The 23,427-nt window shown below is 36.4% G+C and overlaps 1 protein-coding gene across 6 annotated transcripts in view; it reads left to right on the forward strand.

Moving 5' to 3' along the window:
• The window catches only part of LRFN5 (leucine rich repeat and fibronectin type III domain containing 5), a 250,850-nt gene that overhangs the window by 215,282 nt on the left and 12,141 nt on the right, over positions 1–23,427 (forward strand). For 3 of the 6 annotated variants that reach the window (XM_060619596.3, XM_060619594.3, XM_060619595.3), the window contains 2 exons: positions 18,064–19,468; positions 22,227–22,939. In XM_060619596.3, coding sequence (XP_060475579.1) covers positions 18,084–19,468; positions 22,227–22,939 — 2,098 coding nt within the window. In that variant the 5' untranslated portion in view covers positions 18,064–18,083. Of the gene's footprint in view, positions 1–18,063; positions 19,469–19,722; positions 20,012–22,226; positions 22,940–23,427 lie in introns of those variants that run through there. The other 3 variants (XR_009606205.3, XM_060619598.3, XM_060619599.3) reach the window with 3 other exon arrangements.

Consider the following 23,427-nt stretch of genomic DNA (forward strand, 5'->3'; position numbering starts at 1 on the left):
TGTGCCACGATATCGCGGTTGGTGGGATTGAGTCCCATGTCAGGCTCTGTGCTGACAGCTCAGAGCCTGGACCCTGCCTTGGATTCTGTGTCTCCCTTTCTCTTTGCCCCTCTTCTGCTCGCACTCTGTCTCTCTCTGTCTCTCAAAAATAAATATTGAAAACCATTAAAACAAAAAATTACATTTCCTCACTGCTATAGAATCCTGAAAGTTTACTTTTCCGAGCCAGCAATGAAGAGAGAAAGTCTGCTGCTTTGAGTATCTAACTTAGAGGAAAGCTTGGATTGATTGATTATTTATTTATTTATTTATTTATTTTAAGTTTATGTATTTTGAGAGGAGAGACAGAGACAGAGACAGAGACAGAGACAGAGATGGAGAGGACACGAGCAGGGGAGGGGCAGAGAGAGAGACAGAAAGAGAATTCCAAGCAGGCCTCATGCCACCAGACCAGAGCCCAATACAGGGCTAGAACTCACGAACTGTGGGATCATGACCTGAGCTGAAATCAAGAGTTGGAGGCTTAACTGACTAAGCCACCCAGGTGCCCTTGGATCTTTTTTAAAAAATACTCACCTGATAGGTCATGCCCCAGTTTATTAACTCAAAAGTCAAATAATTATGCATCTTAATTACATATGCAACATTTCTTTACTTTTGCCATATTCCATGGGTTAAAAACAAGTTGCAAGTTTTTGCTGCACTCAAAGGGAGTATGTTTACACCAGGAAATGGGAATAATGAGAACATCTTAGAATTTTGCCTACCATACATTGTAATATGTATTTTTGTGTTATTTTTAACCATCATAAAGATTTTTCATGACTGTATTGCATTCAAACATGAAGCATATTACAATTTACTTGAACACTAGATTATCAGGATATATTTATGCTTTAATGGATATAACAAATATTATGCCTAGATTTCTTTTTAAAATTTCAGTATCATTGACACACAATGTTATATCAGTTTCAGGTGCACAAGATAGTGATTCAACAAGTTGTTACCTTATGCCATGCTCAACACAAGTGTAGCTACCATCTCTCACCATGCAATGTTATTACAATACCATTGATGACATTTCCTACTGTACCTTCATTCCTGTGCCTTATTCATTTCGTGACTGGGAGCCTGTATCTCCCATTCCCCTTCACCCATTTGCCCATCCCCCACTCTCCTCCCCTCTGGCAACCATCCGTTTTATCTCAGTATTTATAGATCTGATTCTGCTTTATGTTTGTTTGTTTGTGTTCATTTTTTTTTCACATTCCACATGTAAGTGAAATTGTGTGGTATTTCTCTTTCTCTATCTAATTTATTTCACTTAGCATAGTACCCTCCAAGTCCATCCATGCTGTCACAGATGGCACCATCTTGACTTTTTTGTGGCTGAATAATATTCCATTCTCTCTGTATACCACATCTTCTTTATTCATTCATCTATAAAGGGACATTCGAGTTGCTTCCATATCTTGGCTATCATAAATAATGCTGCAATAAGCATAGGTGTGTATGTACATATATATATATGTGTGTGTGTATATACATATATATATGTGTGTGTGTGTGTGTGTGTATATATATATATATACACATACATATATATTTAAATTAGTGTTTTCATTTTCTTTGGGTAAATACACAATACTGAAACTACTGGATCATATGGCAATTCTGTTTTTAATTTTTTGAAGGAACTCCATACTGTTTTCCGTAGTGGCTGCACCAATTTACATTCCTACCAAAGTTTATGAGGATTCTTTTTTCTCCATATCCTCAACAACAATTGTTATTTCTTGCCTTACTAATTCTTGCCATTCTGACAGGTATGAGATGATATCTTACTGTGGTTTTGATTTTCATTTCCCTGATGATGAGTGATATTGAGCATCTTTTCATGTGTCTGTTGGTTATCTATGTGTCTCTATTATGCCTAGTTTTTAAGGTTTGGAAAGCTCGAATCATATCTGAAAAATATTTCGGCCTGAATTCTCAGCTGTAGATCAGTGGCTCTTAAAAACTAGAAAAAATGAGGAGGAGCTGCATTATAAAAATACTACTTGATGCCTAGCTAGCTCTGTTTTCAAAATCCTAAAGGCAAGTACTAGATATTAGATTCACCTTATTTAAAAATGTTTGTCATGAGCTTTGAAGGGTGACACTTAAAAAAATAATCATATATCAAAAAATAATTATTACTGGGGAGTCTGGGTGGCTCAGTCGGTTGAGCATCCGACTTCGGCTCAGGTCATCATCTCACACTCCGTGAGTTCGAGCCCCACGTCGGGCTCTGTGCTGACAGCTCAGAGCCTGGAGCCTGTTTTGGATTCTGTGTCTCCCTCTCTCTTTTACCTTCCACCGTTCATGCTCTGCCTCTCTCTGTCTCAAAAATAAATAAATGTTAAAAATTTTTTAATTATTATTTTGTAAATAAATAACAATGAAAAATGTCCTTAAATGTAGACAATAGAGTGCTATCAAGAAATTTTAAATAATGCATTTCCATTGTCTGCAAACCAGCAATATCCATCATGTCCTTGAGGGATTGCATGCTTATAGATTTTAATTTTTTTTAATTTATTTTGAGAGAGAGAATGAGCACCACTGGGGGAGGAACAGAGAGAAGAGGGGAGAGAGAATTCCAGGTAGGCTCTATACTGTCAACACAGAGTCCCACACAGGGTTTGAACTCACCAACTATGAGATCATGACCTCAACTGAAATGAAGAGTCAAATAGGTGCTTAACTGACTGAGCCATCTAGGCACCCCAGATTTTAACACCAGTATCTTCTTTACTTCAAAGTTTATCCAACCTGGACTTAAATTGACACATATCTTCAAAAAATAGATTATGTCAAACCAAAGTCATTATATTTCATCACATTCAAGCTTCTTTTCTTCCCTATATATGCTCCAAACTGATTTTCTTTCCTGTAGACACTCCATATTATAATCAATGTAACCTGACCCACCCAAGCCAAAGTTGAGGAATCAAGCCAACACTTGCACTTACCTACACATTTAATCAATGACCAAGTCAGAAATATTTTTACATTTCATTCACATAATCAGAGAATATTTATAGTTGACCCAATGCCTGATTTTATAAAATTTTCATTGGTTAGCTTGAAAAAATTAATTAACTTTTCTAACTTACTATCAAGAAATGCCCTTGAGGTGGCTGGGTGGCTCAGTCAGTTGAGCGTTCAACTCTTGATTTTGACTCAAGTAATGATCTCACTGGTTTGTGGGATGGAGCCTGCATTGGGCTTCATGCTGACAGCACAGAGCCTGCTTGGGCTTTTCTCTGTCTGCCTTAGTGCCTCTCCCCTGCTCACACGCACACACACACACACACACACACACTCTCTCTCTCTCTCTCTCTCTCAAAATAAATAAATAAGCATTAAAAAAAAGGAGAAAAAAATGCCCCAGGGATTGACTACTGAGATATATGTAAAATGTGTTCACTCACTTTGGTCATCATAAAATACTTGTTTTTAGCAATTTTGTGGACTTTGTTATAGCATAGAGCAAAAATCTGTCAAAAATCTTGCAATTAATAGACAATTTTATAGTCATATGACTCATTGCTAATACATATGAATCAGCATTAAAAGAATCCAAGTTAGTTTTAACGTTTTTTTACAGAAAATACATGCTCACTATATATGATGTTTTAAAAATATTTGAAATGTCTGTAGACATACAGTTGAATGCATGATACGTTTCGTTCTAGTCCTTTTTATTGCATTCACATTTGGTGCTTTAATACTTTTAAAATCATACTGGAACCAGTTGATTTTAGTTTGGCCATGAGTAGCAGAGACTTTTCAGAACAATAGTTTAAATATACTGGAAGGTAATCCAGGGCTGATAGAGCAACTCCATTATAATCAGGAATGCCTCCTCCGTCATCTTGACTCATGACACCCATCTTCAAGGTCACCTCAGTGTTCAAGTTGGCTGCTAGAGTTACAGACATCTTCTCCAAATTATAGTTGAGAAGAAGGTAGATGGACATAAGGAGAGGCAGAATAATTCCCATCTTGGTCATCTCCCTTTAAGCACCTGTCTCTGAACTTCTTGTCATCATTTTCACTTACACCTCATTGGAAGAAAATGACTCACATGATTGATTATATCTCTCTGAAAATGAAGCTAGAAAATAAACTCTTCCTTCTGGGAAGCAATACAGCAGGGAAAAACTGAGTTTCTGTTCCTAAGGAAGAGAAGAATGGGTACTGAAAAGGCAACTAGTACTTACACACACACACACACACATAACGTATGCACGCATACAGATATGCATATAGCCTGGGAGGTACATGAATACATATATATGATTGTTATTCTGTTTCATTTTGTTTTGTTTTTCACTAAATACCTGCTTTGCTGCTGCTTTCACTCATGGAGTAGTTATCATGAGTTGGTCATTTTGTTTTACACCTACCTTCAGATACAGGCTAGCACAGTGCTGCATTTAAAGTTAACACAAACCCCGAATCCAGAGGCATTTACAGATCATGCAAATTTTACTTAAGATATTCTTAAAGGGTATAAGAAGAAATTGCACTGCCCAAGATACAACAAAATATCCTATAATTCTCCTAATCTGTCACTTCTTTTACAACCCAAGGCAATTAAGTTAATCAGTCTTATCAGTCCTCTCCCTTGTCAAGAGCCTGCCGATATAGGGACTTTCTCTTTTTCGTTTTGTTTTGTTTTGTTTGTTTCAAGTTTTTATTTAAATTCTAGTTACTTAGCACATAGGCTAATATTGGTTTCAGGAGTAGAATTTAGTGATTCAGTACTTCTATACATCACCCGGTGCTAATCATAACATGTGCCCTCCTTCCTTAACACCCATCACCCATTTAGCCCATCCCCTGCCCACCTATGTCCATCAACCCTCAGTTGGTTCTCTATAGTTAAGAGTCTCTTATGGTTTGCTTGCCTTGCCTTTTTTTCTTTCATTCCCTCATTCTATACTTTATCCTTTTCTCCAGCCTCCATGACCTTCTTTAATGTTAGAGAGCATAAAATTCAATGTCTCCTGCCTCTAACAATGTGTAAGAATATCATTTCATTGTATTGTTACCAGCACTGATATTATAATTTTAAAACTCTAATTAAATTAAACTAATGAAAACTATTTATAAAAATTAAAACTAATTAAAACTATTTACAAAGATGGTATTTTTATTCACATTTTAATTATTAAAAACCTTGGATACTGTCTCAGACCCTTGCTAAGTAGTTGGATTTCCATCTTCACTCCTTTTTCTAATACTTACTTAGAGACTACCATGTGCCTTTCCTTCCTCTAGGCGGTCAGGATACAGTGATGGACAAAAGAGAGAAATCCCTATCCTCATAAACCTTTATTTTACTTGATGGGGTCAGAAAATAAGCAAAGATAAACAAAATATATAGAAGGTGAGATGATAGCAATGGTTATGGAGAAAAATAAAATGGGGATTGGAAAGTGAAGATTACAATTTAAATGCGAGTGGGCAGACGCCACTGAAGTGACATTTAACTAAAGACTGGAAAGAATTGAGGGGTTAAATTAGACATATGCATACAGATGGGTGGAGATCCAAAAAAGAAAAGAAGGGCGGGGGATACAAAGTCTTTAGTAACAGTTTGCCCCATGTGTTTGAGAAATAGCAAAGTGACCAATGTGACAAGAGTGAAGCAAATCAGGGCCACGGTAGTACTGAAATCAGAGAAGCAGAAATTTATGGCCAATTGTAAGGACCTGGACATTTCTTCAAGTGAGATGAAATACCAGTAGAAAGTTTTTGATATGGTTTAAGTTTTAACAAGATCACTCTGACTCATTTGTGGAAAATAGAATAAAGGGGGATAATGGCTGATGCGGAGACTGTTGTTAAATTCCAAGTGAAAGACAATGAAAAGTCATAGCAGTAGATATGATCCCATCATGTATATTCTTCCTGTATAGTGTACAGGGTCATTAATGAACTGGAATGCTATAGAACAAAAAGAGAGAAGTAATGAATAATTCCAATGGCTGAGTCTGGGCTTTGAAAGGAACCAGGTTTTAAATAATTACATAGAAGTACTATAGAAGGAGTAAGGCATATTTGAGAGAGAAAGTTAGGAGTTCAGTTGTAGACATGTTAATTTTGAGAGTATTAGAAATAAAAATGGAAAAAAAAAAGAAATCAAAATGGAGTGGATATGTTGGCAGTTCAGTACAGAAAGAGAGTGGTTCAGGCTTCAAAGAATCATCTGTCTATATCCTTCATTCAGCTGTCTCTTAAATTTATAATTTTTTATATAATTGAGTATGAGCTTTTTATGTAGTAATATTATTTTACTTTTTGAAATATGCATAATGTCAAATTGAAATGATCATTATGTTGTAAAAAGCAAAACAATGTTAATACAAAAAATAGGAGAATCTAATAAGACTGAGTGGGTGTGTTTGAGAGAGACGGGAGGGAAATGGTAGGGAAATGGAAAGGAAGGAGAAAGGAAGAGGGAAAAAGAAAGGGAGAGGGAGAGACAGAGGGAGAGGAGACACAGAGAGAGAGAAAGAACACCACATTGCTTTCAGTGATATAAAAGCGTCCATATGGTGTTAGTTTGTCAAAACATTTCTGTAGGAGTACTGCCGGAACTTTCCACCCGCACACATATTTAGTATTTAAACCCTCAATAAATTCACTACTTCCTCTGTGTATGTTGTGTATATGTTTCTTTATGCTCTAATTTTTTTTTTTTTTAGATTTTCAATTAGAGTTTCCATTGGTGACAACTTGGCTGCCTCAAGACCCAAAATAATAATAAGGAAAATGTAAACCACATTTTTTTTTCTGAGGAATTATCCAGATTTCTGGATGCCTGAACATCTCTGTGCTGAGCATCCCGTCTGCATTGCTCCACAACAGGGCCTCTTTAATTGCTATGGCAACAGCACAGTAGAACCAATATAACCACAGAGGCTCATTACATGAAATGTTAAACACCATTAGGAGACAGAAACATAATGGATAGCATGACATCTCAAAGGCTCAGAGATTCACCTCTCAAAATTCTGAAGATAAAGGGTAAATCGTTTACTAGATTTGAAACCCTGATTAATGGCATTTAAATTTGTGTTATAACCCCTTTTATGTCCTTTCAAGTTGTCATAAAATCACAGTGAATTCTGAGGTGGGAGCTGCTGTATTCTTGGAAATTGGAAGAAAACAGGGGTTATCTGCTATTCTGCCATGACAGGATACTGATTTCATTGCATTTCACATTTGTGGTAATGTTCCATATCCCGGACCTTCCTTTTCCTCCTGCGTCCATTGAAACCTGACTATCCTGCAATGAGACGCAATAGAAAGAGAAACCGGTGTATGAAATCCAGGTTGGAGTCTTAGATGACTAATAATGCCTTCAGACTTTCACTAAGATTCAGTTTCCTCATCATTCAGTACCAATCCAGACATGGAATGCAAGCTCTTTTTACCCTGATGTTTTGCACAAGGCTTGATATGGGGTAGGAAGGGGTGGGGGGTACACACTTCAGGTTTGAAGCTGATGGGAAGCAACAGTGTAATATCTTGGCAAACATGATATTCTGTATCTCAGAGTTTCCTTACTGTGACTGTCTTTGTGAAGGATCAGGCGTATACTGTTTTACACAGAATCTTCTCCCTCTGTGTACTGCCGTCAGTGCTCCCTCCTCTCTCCTCCACACAGTGAACTTTTATTTAATTTATCAGACTGAAGTTTAGCTAGCTTGTTTCATTGCCCCTCTAAAATCCATGCCTCGGGCCACCCACCATTCACATACAAAATGTATCATCAAATTATTTTGCTAAAGAGATAACCATCTACTCCCCAGATAAATATACCTATTCCTTAGAGGCACTACTGTCTTAATTAGTTGGAGTTCTAAATATAAATTATCTTACACTTTATACACGCATCACCCCTCCCACTTCCCACATATTTCTCACTTGTATCTGAACATCCGTAAGGAGTGCTTACAATCAACAGAAGTTCATTTTAGCAAACCGCTTGCCACTGACCCGACTTCCAACTACCGCTGTTCTCTCCATTGGGAATCTTCACAGCCTCTCCGCGCTGGGCCATTTTAGGCTGCTTCCTCTCCCCAAGCTATTTTCTGCAAGAGAGAATGCATTCTCCTTCAGAGTTACCAGTAGTATTTACTCTCCTAATCCATGGACCTTCAAGGACATTATGGAGTGTCTGCAGTGGGCAAGAAAAGGGATAGGTCAGTCCGTATCAGTGGGAAAATACTGAGACCTCTTTATACACAGAAATCATTCTCCTTTCTATTAGGTAGAATTTCTGTTCTTAAGAGAATAATTAGTATTATCTATTTAAGTGTTTGGATAGCTTCAGTCATGCCTTGACATACCAAAACAGAGATGAGTGATGGTGGTTAAGTATACCATTTGGGTTGTCATGAAGTCTCTGTGAAGGTGCCCTTAAATCTCCATGAGGGTAACCTGCCAGCACCCTTTAAGTGTAATTTGATTACAAACAGAGATCAGGATCATAAATGAGTAAATCACTTTATGAATTTAAGGAGTCATTGTTGTCAGAATCAGCAATCTTTATGTCTGAAAATCACCTAATAGTCAGAAAAACACACGTAAATAATATATATAAAGCATCTTCTTATCCTGGGAAAGGCATGAATTTTTGGAAATAGATCTCGATCTTAAACCTACCTTTTTTGTTTTCTTTTTGTATAGCCTTGAGGGGATTCCTTAAGATTTCTTAAATTTTATGTCATCATATAAAATGAGAAAAAATAACCACTTTTATGAAGTTGTGCAAAGCTTAAATAGGATTTGATATGATTGCACAAAAAATCAGTCTTAGCTTCCTAATATAAGCTAACAAAATTAATATTAAAAACATTTTATAAAAGAAATAAAACATCTCTCCATGTAGCTTTTACCTTCATTTTTAAAAAACAAAACAAAGAGGTACTGAAATAGTTACATATCTACTGCTTAGATAGAGCATGCTAAATATTCCATTTAGTAAACTGGTTTAGTTATCAGTATCTCAATCTCATTCCTCATCTATAAAAGAGACCACTACTTCTTTCATGTTTACCTGTGTTCAGTGAATGGTAACTATTACTTTTTTTTAGGTAATTAAGTTTATTCTAGTAACTGGGCTCATATCTGTAGTCCATTAATGTAAATACTATGGGTTGCTGGACACATGTCCCATGTTGAATAAAAAATACATGTATCAATACACACGTTGATAACAAAAATTAAGGATGCTCTATTAACTCAAAGACCCATCTTATTTCTGTAAATTTAAATATCAAAATGTATGTTGAGTTAAAACTTTTCACCATCTGCCTTCTATTATAATTGTGAACTGCTTGCCCTGATCAGATCCCAGCCTTGTAAACTTTGTAGATTCTAGCAAAGTGCCTTGCATGTGGTGCAGATGCTAAATAAATCTTCCTGAAGAAATTAAAAGAATGAGGGAAGAGATGCATGAGTGAATTTTTTTAAAGTTTAATTTTCAGTGTATTTAGGAATTTTACTAGTGACTTTTGTAATTGAAGATCGAGGATAATTGTTCAAGGTTATAGTTGTCTTGGTTTGAGTCTTGAATTCAGCAGGTTCAATAGCGATATCCTCAGTATATATTTTAGGAAAGAATAGACTTATGATGTCATATATAATCCTTGGAAAAAATAAGCAAAAAACCTTAGATATTAGAAATTAATATCTACTGTGTTTCATATAAACTGTTATAAAATCTCCTTTGCAACACTGTGACCATTTAGACACATCCTAAAGCAACTCATCAGCATCAACAGGCATCAGCATCTGATCTCCAGCATTAGCCTGGACAAAGAGACACTAATTGAATTGGTAGAGCTCTGTTGAATGATGGCAAGGCAGCTCCCGAGGGGCCCAATAGCTTTCCTTTAACTCAACATATAAATTGGTACCATATTGGTTTCTGCAGAGAATAGATTATGCTCTCAGTTGGTTGTAAAACCTAAATTCGCTTGTATATCCTATTTTAGTTGCCAAATAAATACTGATTCTCTTGAGCATATGTGATGTAACAGCCATGGGCTGAAAGAAGGATGCAGTACTAGAAAATCATTTTCCAGTTTTATGTGATAGACTCTTCTTTGTTTATAAATGTGTCACTTTGTGTCTGAAAAGAATTAACTTGAAAAAACATATAACGTAGAGATGTGTACATATTATCTAGAGAGCTGCAGCTGTATGACTATTTGCTGAGTTACATCCCCACTCAAATATTATTATTAAAACCAGTTCTGTGTGGTTTGCGTTTAACCAGTTAGAGAAAGCAATAGACAGATGTTCTAAAAGAGTTTAACTTAACCAGATAAGATTGAGGTTATTGTGTTGGATGATCTTCATACATTTTTAAATCAGGAATTCCAACAAAGAATGACAGCTGCTCTGCTATTCCATTCACACTCCATTCCTTCAAGTAGTACTACATAATTTTAATAAATACATCAAGGCTTGGCACATGAACTTGTCGGAAGTGAAAACTGTTTCCTTACACAATCCCACATCTTCCGTCTTTTACAGATTTTGAAATCTCCACTCTGTTCTAAGATAACGTGGGAAAGCTCATTAATGACAATTCATATGACTCTTTACTTACAGGTCTTATTTAAACAAAAAAATAAACATCGAATAAAAAAGTGGTCCACATTTTATTCTAAACTCAGTATTACTTTCTGCATCACTGTACGGGTAGCGAAATCGTATCAGATCAGGCCGTATATATGTTGAGGAAGTAAATCAGATTATGAAACAGGATGCATAATTTGAGTTGGAATGGTATCCCATCTTTGAAGATATATGGCAGAGCTAAGAAAGTACGTTTCTAAAATATGACTAAGTTCTGATTAGCTACCAATAATGTGTCACTTTATAAATTCTTCTTCCTCTGGAACCAATATTTGAAAACATAACAAAAAACCCAAATTCCCTTTTTTTTAAACTGAATCAACTATAATGAAGTATAATGGACATAAAAAGCACTGATATTAGGGCTGCCTGTGTGGCTCAGTCCTTTAAGCATCTGACTTTGGCTCAGGTCATGATCTCACAGTTCATGGGTTTGAGCCCAGCATTGGGTTCTCTGCTGTCAGCACAGAACCTGCTTTGGATCCCTGTCCTCCTTTCTCCCTCTGTCCCTCCCCCACTCACTCAAAAATACATAAACATTATTTTTTTTAAATGAGTGGATATTAAATGTATAGTCAATGAATTGTGGTGAATATATACACCTATATATCACTATTTCAAATAAGATACAGAATACTTCCATGACTCCCCAAAATTTCTTTGTGTTATTTCCCAATCAACCATCCTCCAACTAGACAACTACTGATTTGATTTCTATCACTGTAGGTTAGTTTTACCTATTCTAAATGCACATACACTTGAAAGTTTCCAATAAATATTGTCTTACTTCTGAAACTCTTCTGTTCCAGAAAATGTTTTTTTGAGACTTGAATTAGTTTGATAGGACTGTCATAACAGAGTGCCACAAACTGGGTGGCTTAAACAGAAATTTATTGTCCCACATTTATGGAAGCCAGAAGTCCAAAATCAAGGAGTCTGGCATATTTGGTTTCTTTTGAAAGCTGTGAAAGGGAATCTGTTCTATTCCTCTCCCCTAGATTCTGGTGCCCTTAGTCATTTCTTAGCTTATAGATACTGTTCTCAATGTGTTTCACACTGTCTTCCCTTTGTGTATCTCTATCTTTATGTCTGGATTACCCCTGTTAATAAGGACCATATTGGATTAAGTTTTATACTTATCACCTCACCTTAACTTGACAATCTGCAAAGACCCAATTTCCAATTAAACTCACATTCAGGGATGGAGATTTAAGACTTCAATAGCTTTTTTTTTTTAATGTTTTTACTTATTTTTGAGACAGAGAGAGACAGAGCATGAGTAGGGGAGGGGCAGAGAGAGAGGAAGACACAGAATCTGAAGCAGACTCCAGGCTCTGAGCTATCAGCCCAGAGCCCGACGCGGAGCTCGAACTCACGGACTGTGAGATCATGACCTGAGCCGAAGCTGGATGCTTAACTGACTGAGCCACCCAGGGGTCCCAATAGCTTTTTTTTTTTTAATTGGGGTGTAATTGTCATATAACATTGTACAATTTTGAGGTTTAAAACATGTTTATAAGATTGCTATTGTAGCCTTAACTAACATCCCTATCATGTCACATGCTTATTTCAGTTTTTGTGGTGGGAACATTTAAGATCTAGTCTCTTAGCAATTTTGATGTTTATAATACAATATTGTCTGCAATTACTACACTGTGCACTAGTTTCCAGGACTCATTCATCTATTAGTTGCAAGTTCGTACTCTTACATAACATTCCCCAATTCCCTAACCCTACGCCCCTGGTAACTACCATTCTGCTTTCTGTTTCTTTGGGACAATTTCCCTAGGTACTCTATATTTTCAGATAAGAAAAAAAATGGGGAGGTTTGGGGGAGGGAAAGAAAATTGAAATGAATCTTCCAGGCAACCCAGGTTTTCAACTTTGGAGGAATGATGTCTGAGACTTTGAAGAGCACAAAGAATAACTAGTCACTCAGGACTTTCAGCTATAAAACCACTAAGAGGGGATGGAGAGCTCAGTTCTTTTCTTCCCATACAGTATGTAGATTTTCAACACAATGTCTGAGGCGGCATTGGAGAGATACAGAAAACTTTTTAGAGGAAACCTCTACCTTCATAGAATCTAGGGTAGCTCAATTGCAGCCACAAGCAAAGAACTGGGGATGAGGTCAAAGATAGAAGAGATCTCATTGGCCACCAAAAAAAAAAAAAAAAAAAAAAAAAAAACCAAAAAAACAAAACTGGAAGCAGAGATGTAAAGTTGACTGAGGTCTCCATATGTTTGGAAATCAGATAATTCATCTGTAAAACAGTCGGGTCTCCAAAACCAAGATCCCCTGCCTTCCTGAATAGGAAAATTCTCAGCCACACTCTCCAAACAGATGAAGCTGTTGTGAACTGAATTACGATAATACTACAACAGAGACAGACTGAAATAACTTCAGAGCATATAATGCACTACTATAAAACTCCTAAAAGATAACATAGGACAAAACCTAAATGACCTTGGGTATGGTGGTGCTTTTTTATATACAACACCGAAGGCATGAGCCATGAAAGAAATAATTGATGAGCTGGATTTTATTAACATTAAAAACTTTGGCTCCAGAAAAGACAATGTCAGGAGAATGCAAAGCCAAACCAGGAACAGGGAAAAATATTGGCAAAAGACACATCTAAGAAAAGACTGTTACCCAAAATATACAAAGAATTCTTAAAACTCAATAATAATAAACAAGACAGAATTTAAAAATGAGCCAAAGACCTTGACAGACATGTCAATGAAGAAGATCTACAGAGGGCAAACAAAACATGTGGAGATACCCTACATCATATATCATCAAGGAAATGCAAATGAAAACAATGAGATGCAAATACACACCTATTAGAAAGACCAAAATCTGGATCACTGACAACATGACATGCTGGCAAGAATATGGTGCAACAGAAAGTCTCATATCGCTATTGGGAATTATGGCAAAGCCACTTTGAAAGACAGTCTAGCACTTTCTTTTTTTAAAAAAATTTTTTCTTAACATTTTATTTATTTTTGAGACAGGGAGAGACAGAGCATGAACAGGGGAGGGTCAGAGAGAGGGAGACACAGAATCTGAAACAGGCTCCAGGCTCTGAGCTATCAGCACAGAGCCCGATGTGGGGCTCGAACTCACGGACCACGAGATCATGACCTGAGCCAAAGTCGGCCGCTCAACCGACTGAGCCACCCAGGCACCCCCAGTCTAGCACTTTCTTACAAAACTAAACATGTTCTCACCATACAGTCCAGCAACCACACTCCTCGGTATTTACACGAAAGAGTTAAAAACTTGTGTCCACACCCATGTGGAGAGCAGCTTTGTTCAGAATTGCCAACACTTGGAAGCAACCAAATGTCCTTTAGTAGTTGAATGGATATGTGAATGTTGGGACATGCAGTCAATGAGATTATTATTCAATGCTAAAAGGAAATGAACTATTAAGCCATGAAAAGACATGGAGGAACATATTATTAAGGCATGTTATTAAGTGACAGAAGTAAATATGAAAAAGCTACATACTATATAATTCCAACTATATGACTTTCAAGAAAAGGCAGAATTATGGTGATAGTAAATATATATATTTACTATATACCTATATAGTAAATATGTATATATATATATATATATATACACACACCAGTAGTTGCAGGGATGAGCCAGGGACAGATGAATAGGCAAAGCACAGAGGACTTTTAGAATAGTGAAAATACTCTGTATATACCATAATAGTGGATATTTGTCATTTGTCTAAACCTGTAGAATGTACAACACCAAGAGTGGACCCTAACATAAACTCTCGAGGTGATTATGATGTGCCGGAAGTAGATGCATCGATTGTAGCAAATGACCACTCAGGTGGGGGATGTTGACAATGGTGGAGGCTGTACATATGTGGGAGCAATTGGTATACAGGAAATCTCTGTACTTCCCTCTCATTTTCGCTGTAAACCTAAAACTGTTTTGAAAAATAAAGCATTAAAAAGAAGTTTGTTAAACTTTTAAAAAGCAGGCAGGCAGAGTACCTGTGGGTTGAGCATCCAGCTTCAGCTCAGGTCATGATCTCATGGTTCATGGGTCCAAGCCCCACCTCGGGCCTTACACTGGCAGTGTGGAGCCTGCTTCAGATCTTCTGTCTCCCTTTCTCTTTGCCCCTGCCCCGGTCACGCTCTGTCTCTTTCTCTCAAAAATAAAAATTAAAAAAAAAAAAAAGGTAGGCTGGCCTCTCCCTACCCTAATTTATGCTAGATAGTTCCTCTTACTTACTTTCCTGTTTGAGAGGGGGAAGTCAGGGGACATCTATGGAACTCTTCCCTTTCATCCAAGAATATATCACCTTCTGGAATATAGTTACTGTAGGTTTATATCCTCAGCATTATGATGTTATTAAAGAAAATGATGTCCAGCTTATCCAGCTTATTTGATTACTGGGGTGCAAATGATGTGGAGTTTTTTTGTATGTTTATTCATTTATTTTGTAACTTTTAATATTCATACCAGAAGCACTATTTAGAAACAGGTTAAAACACAACAAAAATATTTTATATCTATCCACAGATATACAATTTCTGTTGTTTTCCATCCATTTATAAAGATTCAAGATTCTATCTGATACAATTTTCCATCAACCTGAAGAGAACATCCTTTATATATTCTTACAGCACAGTTCCTCTGGTAATGAAACTTACAGTTTGTTTCTCTCAAAATGTTTTTATTTTACTTTCATCTTTTATGGATATATATCCCACCCATATTGATGGACTTTCTTTTTTTCTTGCAACATTTAAAATATATTTTCTGTTGTCTCCTATCTTGCTTTATTTCCAAAATGAAATCAGTGAGGAGTCAGCTATTATTTTCATTTTGTTCAGTTTATCTTCTTATAATGTGTCTTATTTCTGTGACTCCTTTTAAGATTTTTTTTTCCTTTGGTTACCTGCAATTTGCTTATAATGTGTCCTGGTATAGTTTTCCTTGTTTTGAGCTTGGATTTCTGTGTTGTTTCTTTTATCACAAATGTGAAAAAATTTTGCCTTTATATCTACTTTATAGACTTCTGCGGATACTCTGATTATATGCTTCTTAATATTTTTGGCTTCTAAATATTTTTCCACAGGTCACTGAGTTTTTGTTCACTTTTTTTCCCCATTTTCCCCTCTCTCCGCCAGAGTTTCAGTATGGTTAGTATCTGTTGCCCTGTTTCTACCTATATAATAGCTGAAGTTCTTTCTTTGGATAACTCTCTTCTCCTGGTATTTTGCCTCATAAATTCAAGCCACCAGAGACTCTCTGCACTCCAGTCCATACTCTTCAGTTCATGTGTCATCTGGTTTTCTCTCCCTGTGCTATGCTTTACAAAGTGTCTCTGGAGAAGCAGTAGGGTTCATTTATTTTTTGTTCACGTTTCCCAAGGATCACAATACTGTGCTGCTTTTTTTTCCAATGTGTGAAAACTATGGTTATATATATTTTTGTACATTTTTTTTTTGCTGCTTCTTGTGGAAAGGCTAGTTTAGTACTAGTTATTCTGTCACAAACAGAAGAGTAAGACCATTTCATTTGTTGAGACTGACAGTGCTTGTTCATAACAACCACATTAAATAGGAGATAAACTAGGTATAAAAGAAATCAAATCTATAAGAATATATTTTATTTAGGAAACTAGGTCTACTCTTTGTGGAAGAAGTCCATATTTTATATTTTCATTAATTAGAAATTGTGACTGGTTTTCTCCAGCCATTTTCATTGACATTTGAAACTACATGTAATTTACGAGAATTTTATTTATTTATTTATTTATTTATTTATTTATTTATTTATTATTTGTTTAATGTTTATTTTTGAGAGAGAGCAAGTACAGGGGAGGGGCAGCAAGAAAGGGAGCCAGAGGATCCAAAGCAGGCTGTGTGTCTGAGAGCGGAGAGTTGGATACAGAGCTTAAACTCATTAACTGTGAGATAATGACCTGAGCTGAAGTTGGAGACTTAACCAACTGAGCCAACCAGGCACCCATAATTTATGAGAACTTTTAATTGCTTATGTATTAGTATTTTAAGTTTTTTTAAGAGAGAGAGCATGAGGTGGGGAGGGGCAGAAGGAGAGAGAGAGAGAGAGAGAGAGAGAGAGAGAGAGAGAGAATCTTAAGCAGGCTCCAAGCTCCATGCCCAGCCCAATGTGGGGCTCGATTTCATGACCCTGAGATTATGACCTGAGCCGAAATCAAGAGTAGGACCTTCAGCTGATTGAACCACCCAGGGCCCCAGTATTTAAATTTTTGATGATTAATTTCAAGAACAAATACTTAAGATCAAATTGGAAAGTCAAAATGCCAAGATTTTTAAAATTATATTTGGATAAATATAAATGCATTAAGATTTTAAGAAAAGAAACAATGGAATTATAATTATAGTACCTTTTGGGACTCACTGTCAAGAATTTTGATGACTGCTTTTCAAAAATTATCTGTAAAAATCCAATTTTAGGGGTGCCTGGGTGGCTCAGTCAACTACAGCTCAGGTCATGATCTCATGGTCTGTGAGTTCGAGCCCCACATGGGGCTCTGTGCTGACTGCTCAGAGCCTGGAGCCTGCTTCTGAGTCTGTGTCTCTCTCTCGCTCTCTGCCCCTTCCTTGCTTGCTCTCTGTCTCTCTCTCTCTCAAAAATAATAAACATTAAAAAAATTTTTAAAAATCCAATTTTATATTATAAAATATTCTAATTTTAAGGAGCTCAGAGCATTTGTGGTGCATTTTTAGCATTTTTGTTTCTTAGAATAAGAGCTTTTATTTGCAGTTAAATTGTAATATGTTCAAGATAGTTTGTAAAGATGAATAAAATTTTATTAATGATTAATTACTTTCAAATACACCACAAAGTTAGCAATAACAAATATTGTCTATTATTGTTTCTACTCAGTAAATTGAAATGCTTGCAAATCGTTAAGTATATCTTTAATCTTTGAACTGACAAGATTTCTTTCAGGGTTATGGGGAACTTTCATGACTCCTACCCTCCAATCTTGGCTGAATGTTACTTTTTTTATGTGTCCATGGAGCACCCTGGACATATTTCAAAAATAGCACATAATTTACAGAATTGTAATAATCTGTTGGTTTCTTTGTTTTCCCTTTTGATTTTAAATCCCACAAGGCCATGAATGGTATATTTTTTGTCCTGGTGTCAATTGTAGCCTGCAATACAGAGTAGATATTTTATACTTGTTTGTTAAGTAAACAAATGAGTAAATTGTTTCTGTACTGCAATTTGCATCAAAGGATTATTCCAGTGGGAATGTGAACATTAGTGAAATGGTTGGATGCTAACACTACATTTTGTGTCTTTTCTTACAGGCTCTTAAATCTGATCTACAATGGAAAAATTTCTTTTTTATCTGTTTTTCATTGGCATAGCAGTGAGAGCTCAGATCTGTCCAAAGCGTTGTGTCTGTCAGATTTTGTCTCCTAATCTCGCAACCCTTTGTGCCAAGAAAGGGCTTTTATTTGTTCCACCAAACATCGACAGAAGAACTGTGGAGCTGCGGTTGGCAGACAATTTTGTTACAAATATTAAAAGGAAAGATTTTGCCAATATGACCAGCTTGGTGGACCTGACTCTATCCAGGAATACAATAAGTTTTATCACACCTCATGCTTTTGCTGACTTGCGAAATTTGAGGGCATTGCATTTGAATAGCAACAGATTGACTAAAATTACAAACGATATGTTCAGTGGGCTTTCCAATCTCCATCATTTGATACTGAACAACAATCAGCTGACTTTAATCTCTTCTACAGCATTTGATGATGTCTTTGCCCTTGAGGAGCTGGACCTGTCCTACAATAATTTAGAAACGATTCCTTGGGATGCAGTTGAAAAGATGGTTAGCTTGCACACCCTTAGTTTGGATCATAATATGATTGATAATATTCCCAAAGGGACTTTCTCCCACTTGCACAAGATGACTCGGCTTGATGTAACATCAAATAAATTGCAGAAGCTACCACCTGATCCTCTCTTTCAGCGAGCTCAGGTACTAGCAACCTCAGGAATAATCAGCCCATCAACTTTTGCATTAAGTTTCGGTGGAAACCCTTTGCACTGCAATTGTGAATTGTTGTGGTTGAGACGTCTGTCCAGAGAAGATGACCTAGAGACTTGTGCTTCTCCAGCACTCTTAACTGGCCGCTATTTTTGGTCAATTCCTGAGGAAGAGTTTTTATGTGAACCTCCTCTCATTACTCGTCATACGCATGAGATGAGAGTGCTGGAAGGTCAAAGGGCAACCCTGAGGTGCAAAGCCAGGGGCGACCCTGAACCTGCAATTCACTGGATTTCTCCTGAAGGGAAGCTTATTTCAAATGCAACAAGATCTCTGGTGTATGATAACGGAACACTTGATATTCTCATCACGACTGTGAAGGATACAGGTGCTTTTACCTGCATTGCTTCCAATCCTGCTGGGGAAGCAACACAAACAGTGGATCTTCATATAATTAAGCTCCCTCACTTACTCAACAGTACAAACCATATCCACGAGCCTGATCCTGGTTCTTCAGATATCTCAACTTCTACGAAGTCAGGTTCTAATGCAAGCAGTAGTAATGGTGATCCTAAAATGAGTCAAGATAAAATTGTAGTAGCAGAAGCGACATCATCCACGGCACTACTTAAGTTTAATTTTCAAAGAAATATTCCTGGAATACGTATGTTCCAAATCCAGTATAATGGTACTTATGATGACACCCTTGTTTACAGGTAAGAAAAATTAACCAGATTTTTGTACTTACCATGCACTCAATGTAGGGCTTGTTAATGTGCCACTGATTTGTTTTTTTAATTGGCAGTGCTACCCTGTGTTGTGATTACAGCACTCCGTTGTTTAAAGTGTGTAATCTAAGGTTTGTGAAAGGTGATCAGCTGTGGGGCAATATTTTGAATGGTGTTATTTTTAGAGAGTTCAAATTTATATTTAATATGATGCTTACTTACTTTCTTTCCCCTCATCTAAGAGATGTGACTATCAGAGAGAGAACAAGACTGATTTATTTTACAAATTCAAAAACATACCAGAACTTACACATCCACATGAGTGTTCTTTCCTTCAAGGAAGTCACGTTGGGAGGCTATACCATTACCCCAATGATGCTGGCATTGCTCAAAGCACTTTTGGAATTATCTTTAGAACCTTCGTCATACTATTTTGAATATCCTCAGTGGTGGCAAATCTTCGTCTTTTGAGGGTGAATTTGAATTTTGGAAACAAGCAAAAGCCATTTGGAGCCAAGTCTTATGAATAAGGTGGGTGATCAAGATGGGTATTGCCATTTTTGGTCAAAAATAGGATGTAACTATAAAATAATGAGACTGATTTTTTTGGGTGATTGAATAATGTGCATGTGTATTGTTTCATGTACACTGGTTCTTAAGACAGTTCCAAAGAGAGTTTATCAATATTTTGAGCAGTGAAAGTGTCACTAGAGTTAAGTATGTAATCTCCTCATAACAACTTTGATAGAGAATTTGCATCTGACTATAGGCTTTCTGGTATGTTTTTCTAAAGTTCAGCCTCATTGATTTATAGTCACATCTTGTCCAGTTTTCAGTTGGAAATATACATTTTTACCTCTTCATAAATTTCACTCATGATAGACTATTATTACTCCTAGGACACGATGCAAAATCATGGTTTTGAAATATACCTATATATATATGTGTGTGTGTGTGTGTGTGTGTGTGTGTGTGTGTGTATCTTCAACCTTTTCTGAAATGAGATCAGCTCAATTCTTACATACTCAGATGAACTCTTGAAGATAATTTGATTTTCATTCATGTATGGAAATGAGAGAACTTTTTTTTTTTAAATGAGCATGGACTGGTAGAAAAAAACAACACTGGCCCAGCTAGCCATATGATCAATTCTAAGCAAAGTTCTACATGGCTGAGTTTTAATTTCCCCATCTTTAAAAGCAAGAGATTAAAGTAAATGGTTTCTAAAATCCTTCTCATCACTAAATGTATGGTCATGTAGACTATGATGCATGCATAAAGTAGTTTGTCCTTCTCATACACAGCTCTTTACCTAGGCTATCCATTATGTATCCCTTTGTCAAAGAAGAGTGTACATCTCTGTCCCTCACCTTCCTGTAGCTAATATATATATTAACTTGCCTCTATCTATCTATCTATCTATCTCTATATATCTATGTATCTATCTATTGCATATATATATAGATGATATATGCAATATGTCAGTTTCTAGTTTCCAAATTCTAATATTTTAATCCTACCATGACAGTAAATTCTATATGACTTTCAGAAAGTTGCTTGAATTTCATGACTGCAAAGCTTGTCATGAATAAAATAGTAATGATGCCTACTTCATACAATCGTTGTAAGAATAAAATTATGGTGTTCAAGAAAAAAAAGAATAAAATTATGGTATATATAACATGCTTAGTAATGCCTGGTATTTATCATGCACTTACTAAATAATAGTGATTTTAATCAGAAATAAATACTCTGGCCTAAAAGTCACCTGGTTCATTAGAACACATTGTCTAGGTTGTATAACAGATTACTATTACCAAGGTTTAAAATTTTCTAAAAAATTTTTTCAGAGAAAACATATAGTTTCAAGCATTTTTTTTTCTAAATGAAATCTCAGTTTAGGTCATATCTGGTTGCTACTAAAAAAAAATGTGGGAAAAAAAAGCATCCACAGAAGAGTTTGTGATATAATGAATTTAGAGATGTCTGTAATGTTTATCAAACTTTAGAAACTGTGTTCTGAAGGTAATTTCATCAGCCCACAATGGACAGGACAAAGGATTTATACTCTGGTCAACAGCATTGCCCTGTTCATGTTTTTAGGATAATATTACTCATGCATTTTCATCAACCTCATTTATAGATAAAAACATACTGGGAACCAAGTGTTGAAGACAAAAGAAGAGGGCTGAAATGTGTAAATGAAGTATTTTAATCTTAGTAATTATCTTAGTTATTAAAGATAGATTTACTGGATACCATTCCATAGCAGCTTATAACTGATTTGGAAAATAAATACTCTGAAATGCATTTCCATTCTGGTTTCTAATGTGATTGTCAGTGTTTTCCCTTCCTTCAAATTGGCTTTTAGTCACAGAGGTGTTGTAAGTGCTAAATGGATTTGTTTAGTAGTCAGATAATGTCACAGTCACACCTTTCAAAAGCAATTTGTCATAAATGATTTTTTAGCAGTGGCTTTTATTAGGAGTTCTGCTTTGCCAAGCAATGTAATTAGTAAGCTTGTCAAGGCATGGCACAGGCACCATTAATATAATGCAGAATCCAACAATGAGTCTTAATCATTTTAACTAGGTAAATGTAAGATTAGATCATTTCCCCATATTTCATATCTGTTATAAGTATGCTTATCTTAATGAATTCTGAAATGAAACAGAACTGAAGTCATAACACCTGTGTGTTTATATGTTTTGTTTCTTATATTAATGCAAATTCCATTGTCCCTCAGAATGATACCTCCCACGAGCAAAACTTTTCTTGTCAATAACCTGGCTGCTGGAACTATGTATGACCTGTGTGTCTTGGCAATATATGATGATGGCATCACTTCGCTCACTGCCACGAGAGTCGTGGGTTGCATCCAGTTTACTACGGAACAAGATTATGTGCGATGCCACTTCATGCAGTCCCAGTTTTTGGGAGGCACCATGATTATTATTATTGGTGGAATAATTGTAGCATCTGTGCTGGTTTTCATCATCATCCTAATGATCCGGTATAAGGTTTGCAACAATAACGGGCAACACAAGGTCACCAAGGTCAGCAATGTCTACTCTCAAACTAATGGGGCTCAAATCCAAGGCTGTAGTGTAACGCTGCCCCAGTCCATGTCCAAACAAGCTGTGGGACATGAAGAGAATGCCCAGTGTTGTAAAGTTGCCAATGACAATGTGATACAATCTTCGGAAACTTGTTCAAGTCAGGACTCCTCTACCACTACCTCTGCTTTGCCTCCTACCTGGACTTCAAGCACTTCTGTGTCCCAGAAGCAGAAAAGAAAGACTGGCACAAAGCCAAGTACCGAACCACAGAATGAAGCCGTCACAAATGTTGAGTCCCAAAACACTAACAGGAACAACTCAACTGCATTGCAGTTAGCTAGTCGACCTCCTGATTCTGTCACAGAGGGGCCCACATCTAAAAGAGCACATTCAAAGCCAAGTAAGTTTCTCACTTTGCCTGCTGAGAGATCCAGAGCAAGGCACAGGTACTCCCTGAATGGAGGAGTAAAGGAATACTATTGTTATATTAACTCACTGAACACACGTGGACTGTGTTCTCAAAGAAGCATGTCTATGAATGCCATGTTAATTCAGTCCCACAGTTCTGATGGGCATAGTGGAAAAACAACTCTCAAATTCTGAGTGGATATCAGAAAGCACTGTGTAACCTAGTATTTCTTTTTAATGAAAAAGTGATTTGAAAACTCACATAGGAAATTGGAATTTGAAATTCCAGTTTTGTTTTTCTGATACATGGCTACTAGAGCCAAGATGTATAAACCTTCCAGGTACAGCTTAATACATGAAGGTAATATATATGAAATAGTTAGGGATAAAACGTGACAGAGCAGCAGTGTCTTCTATTCTAGGGCTGGCTTCCAGGTTCTACAATAGCAGAACACTAAATAAAGGTTATCATCAGACAAA

This window comes from Panthera onca, chromosome B3, assembly GCF_046562875.1.
Source record: "Panthera onca isolate mPanOnc1 chromosome B3, mPanOnc1 haplotype 2, whole genome shotgun sequence".
Taxonomy (NCBI): domain Eukaryota; kingdom Metazoa; phylum Chordata; class Mammalia; order Carnivora; family Felidae; genus Panthera; species Panthera onca.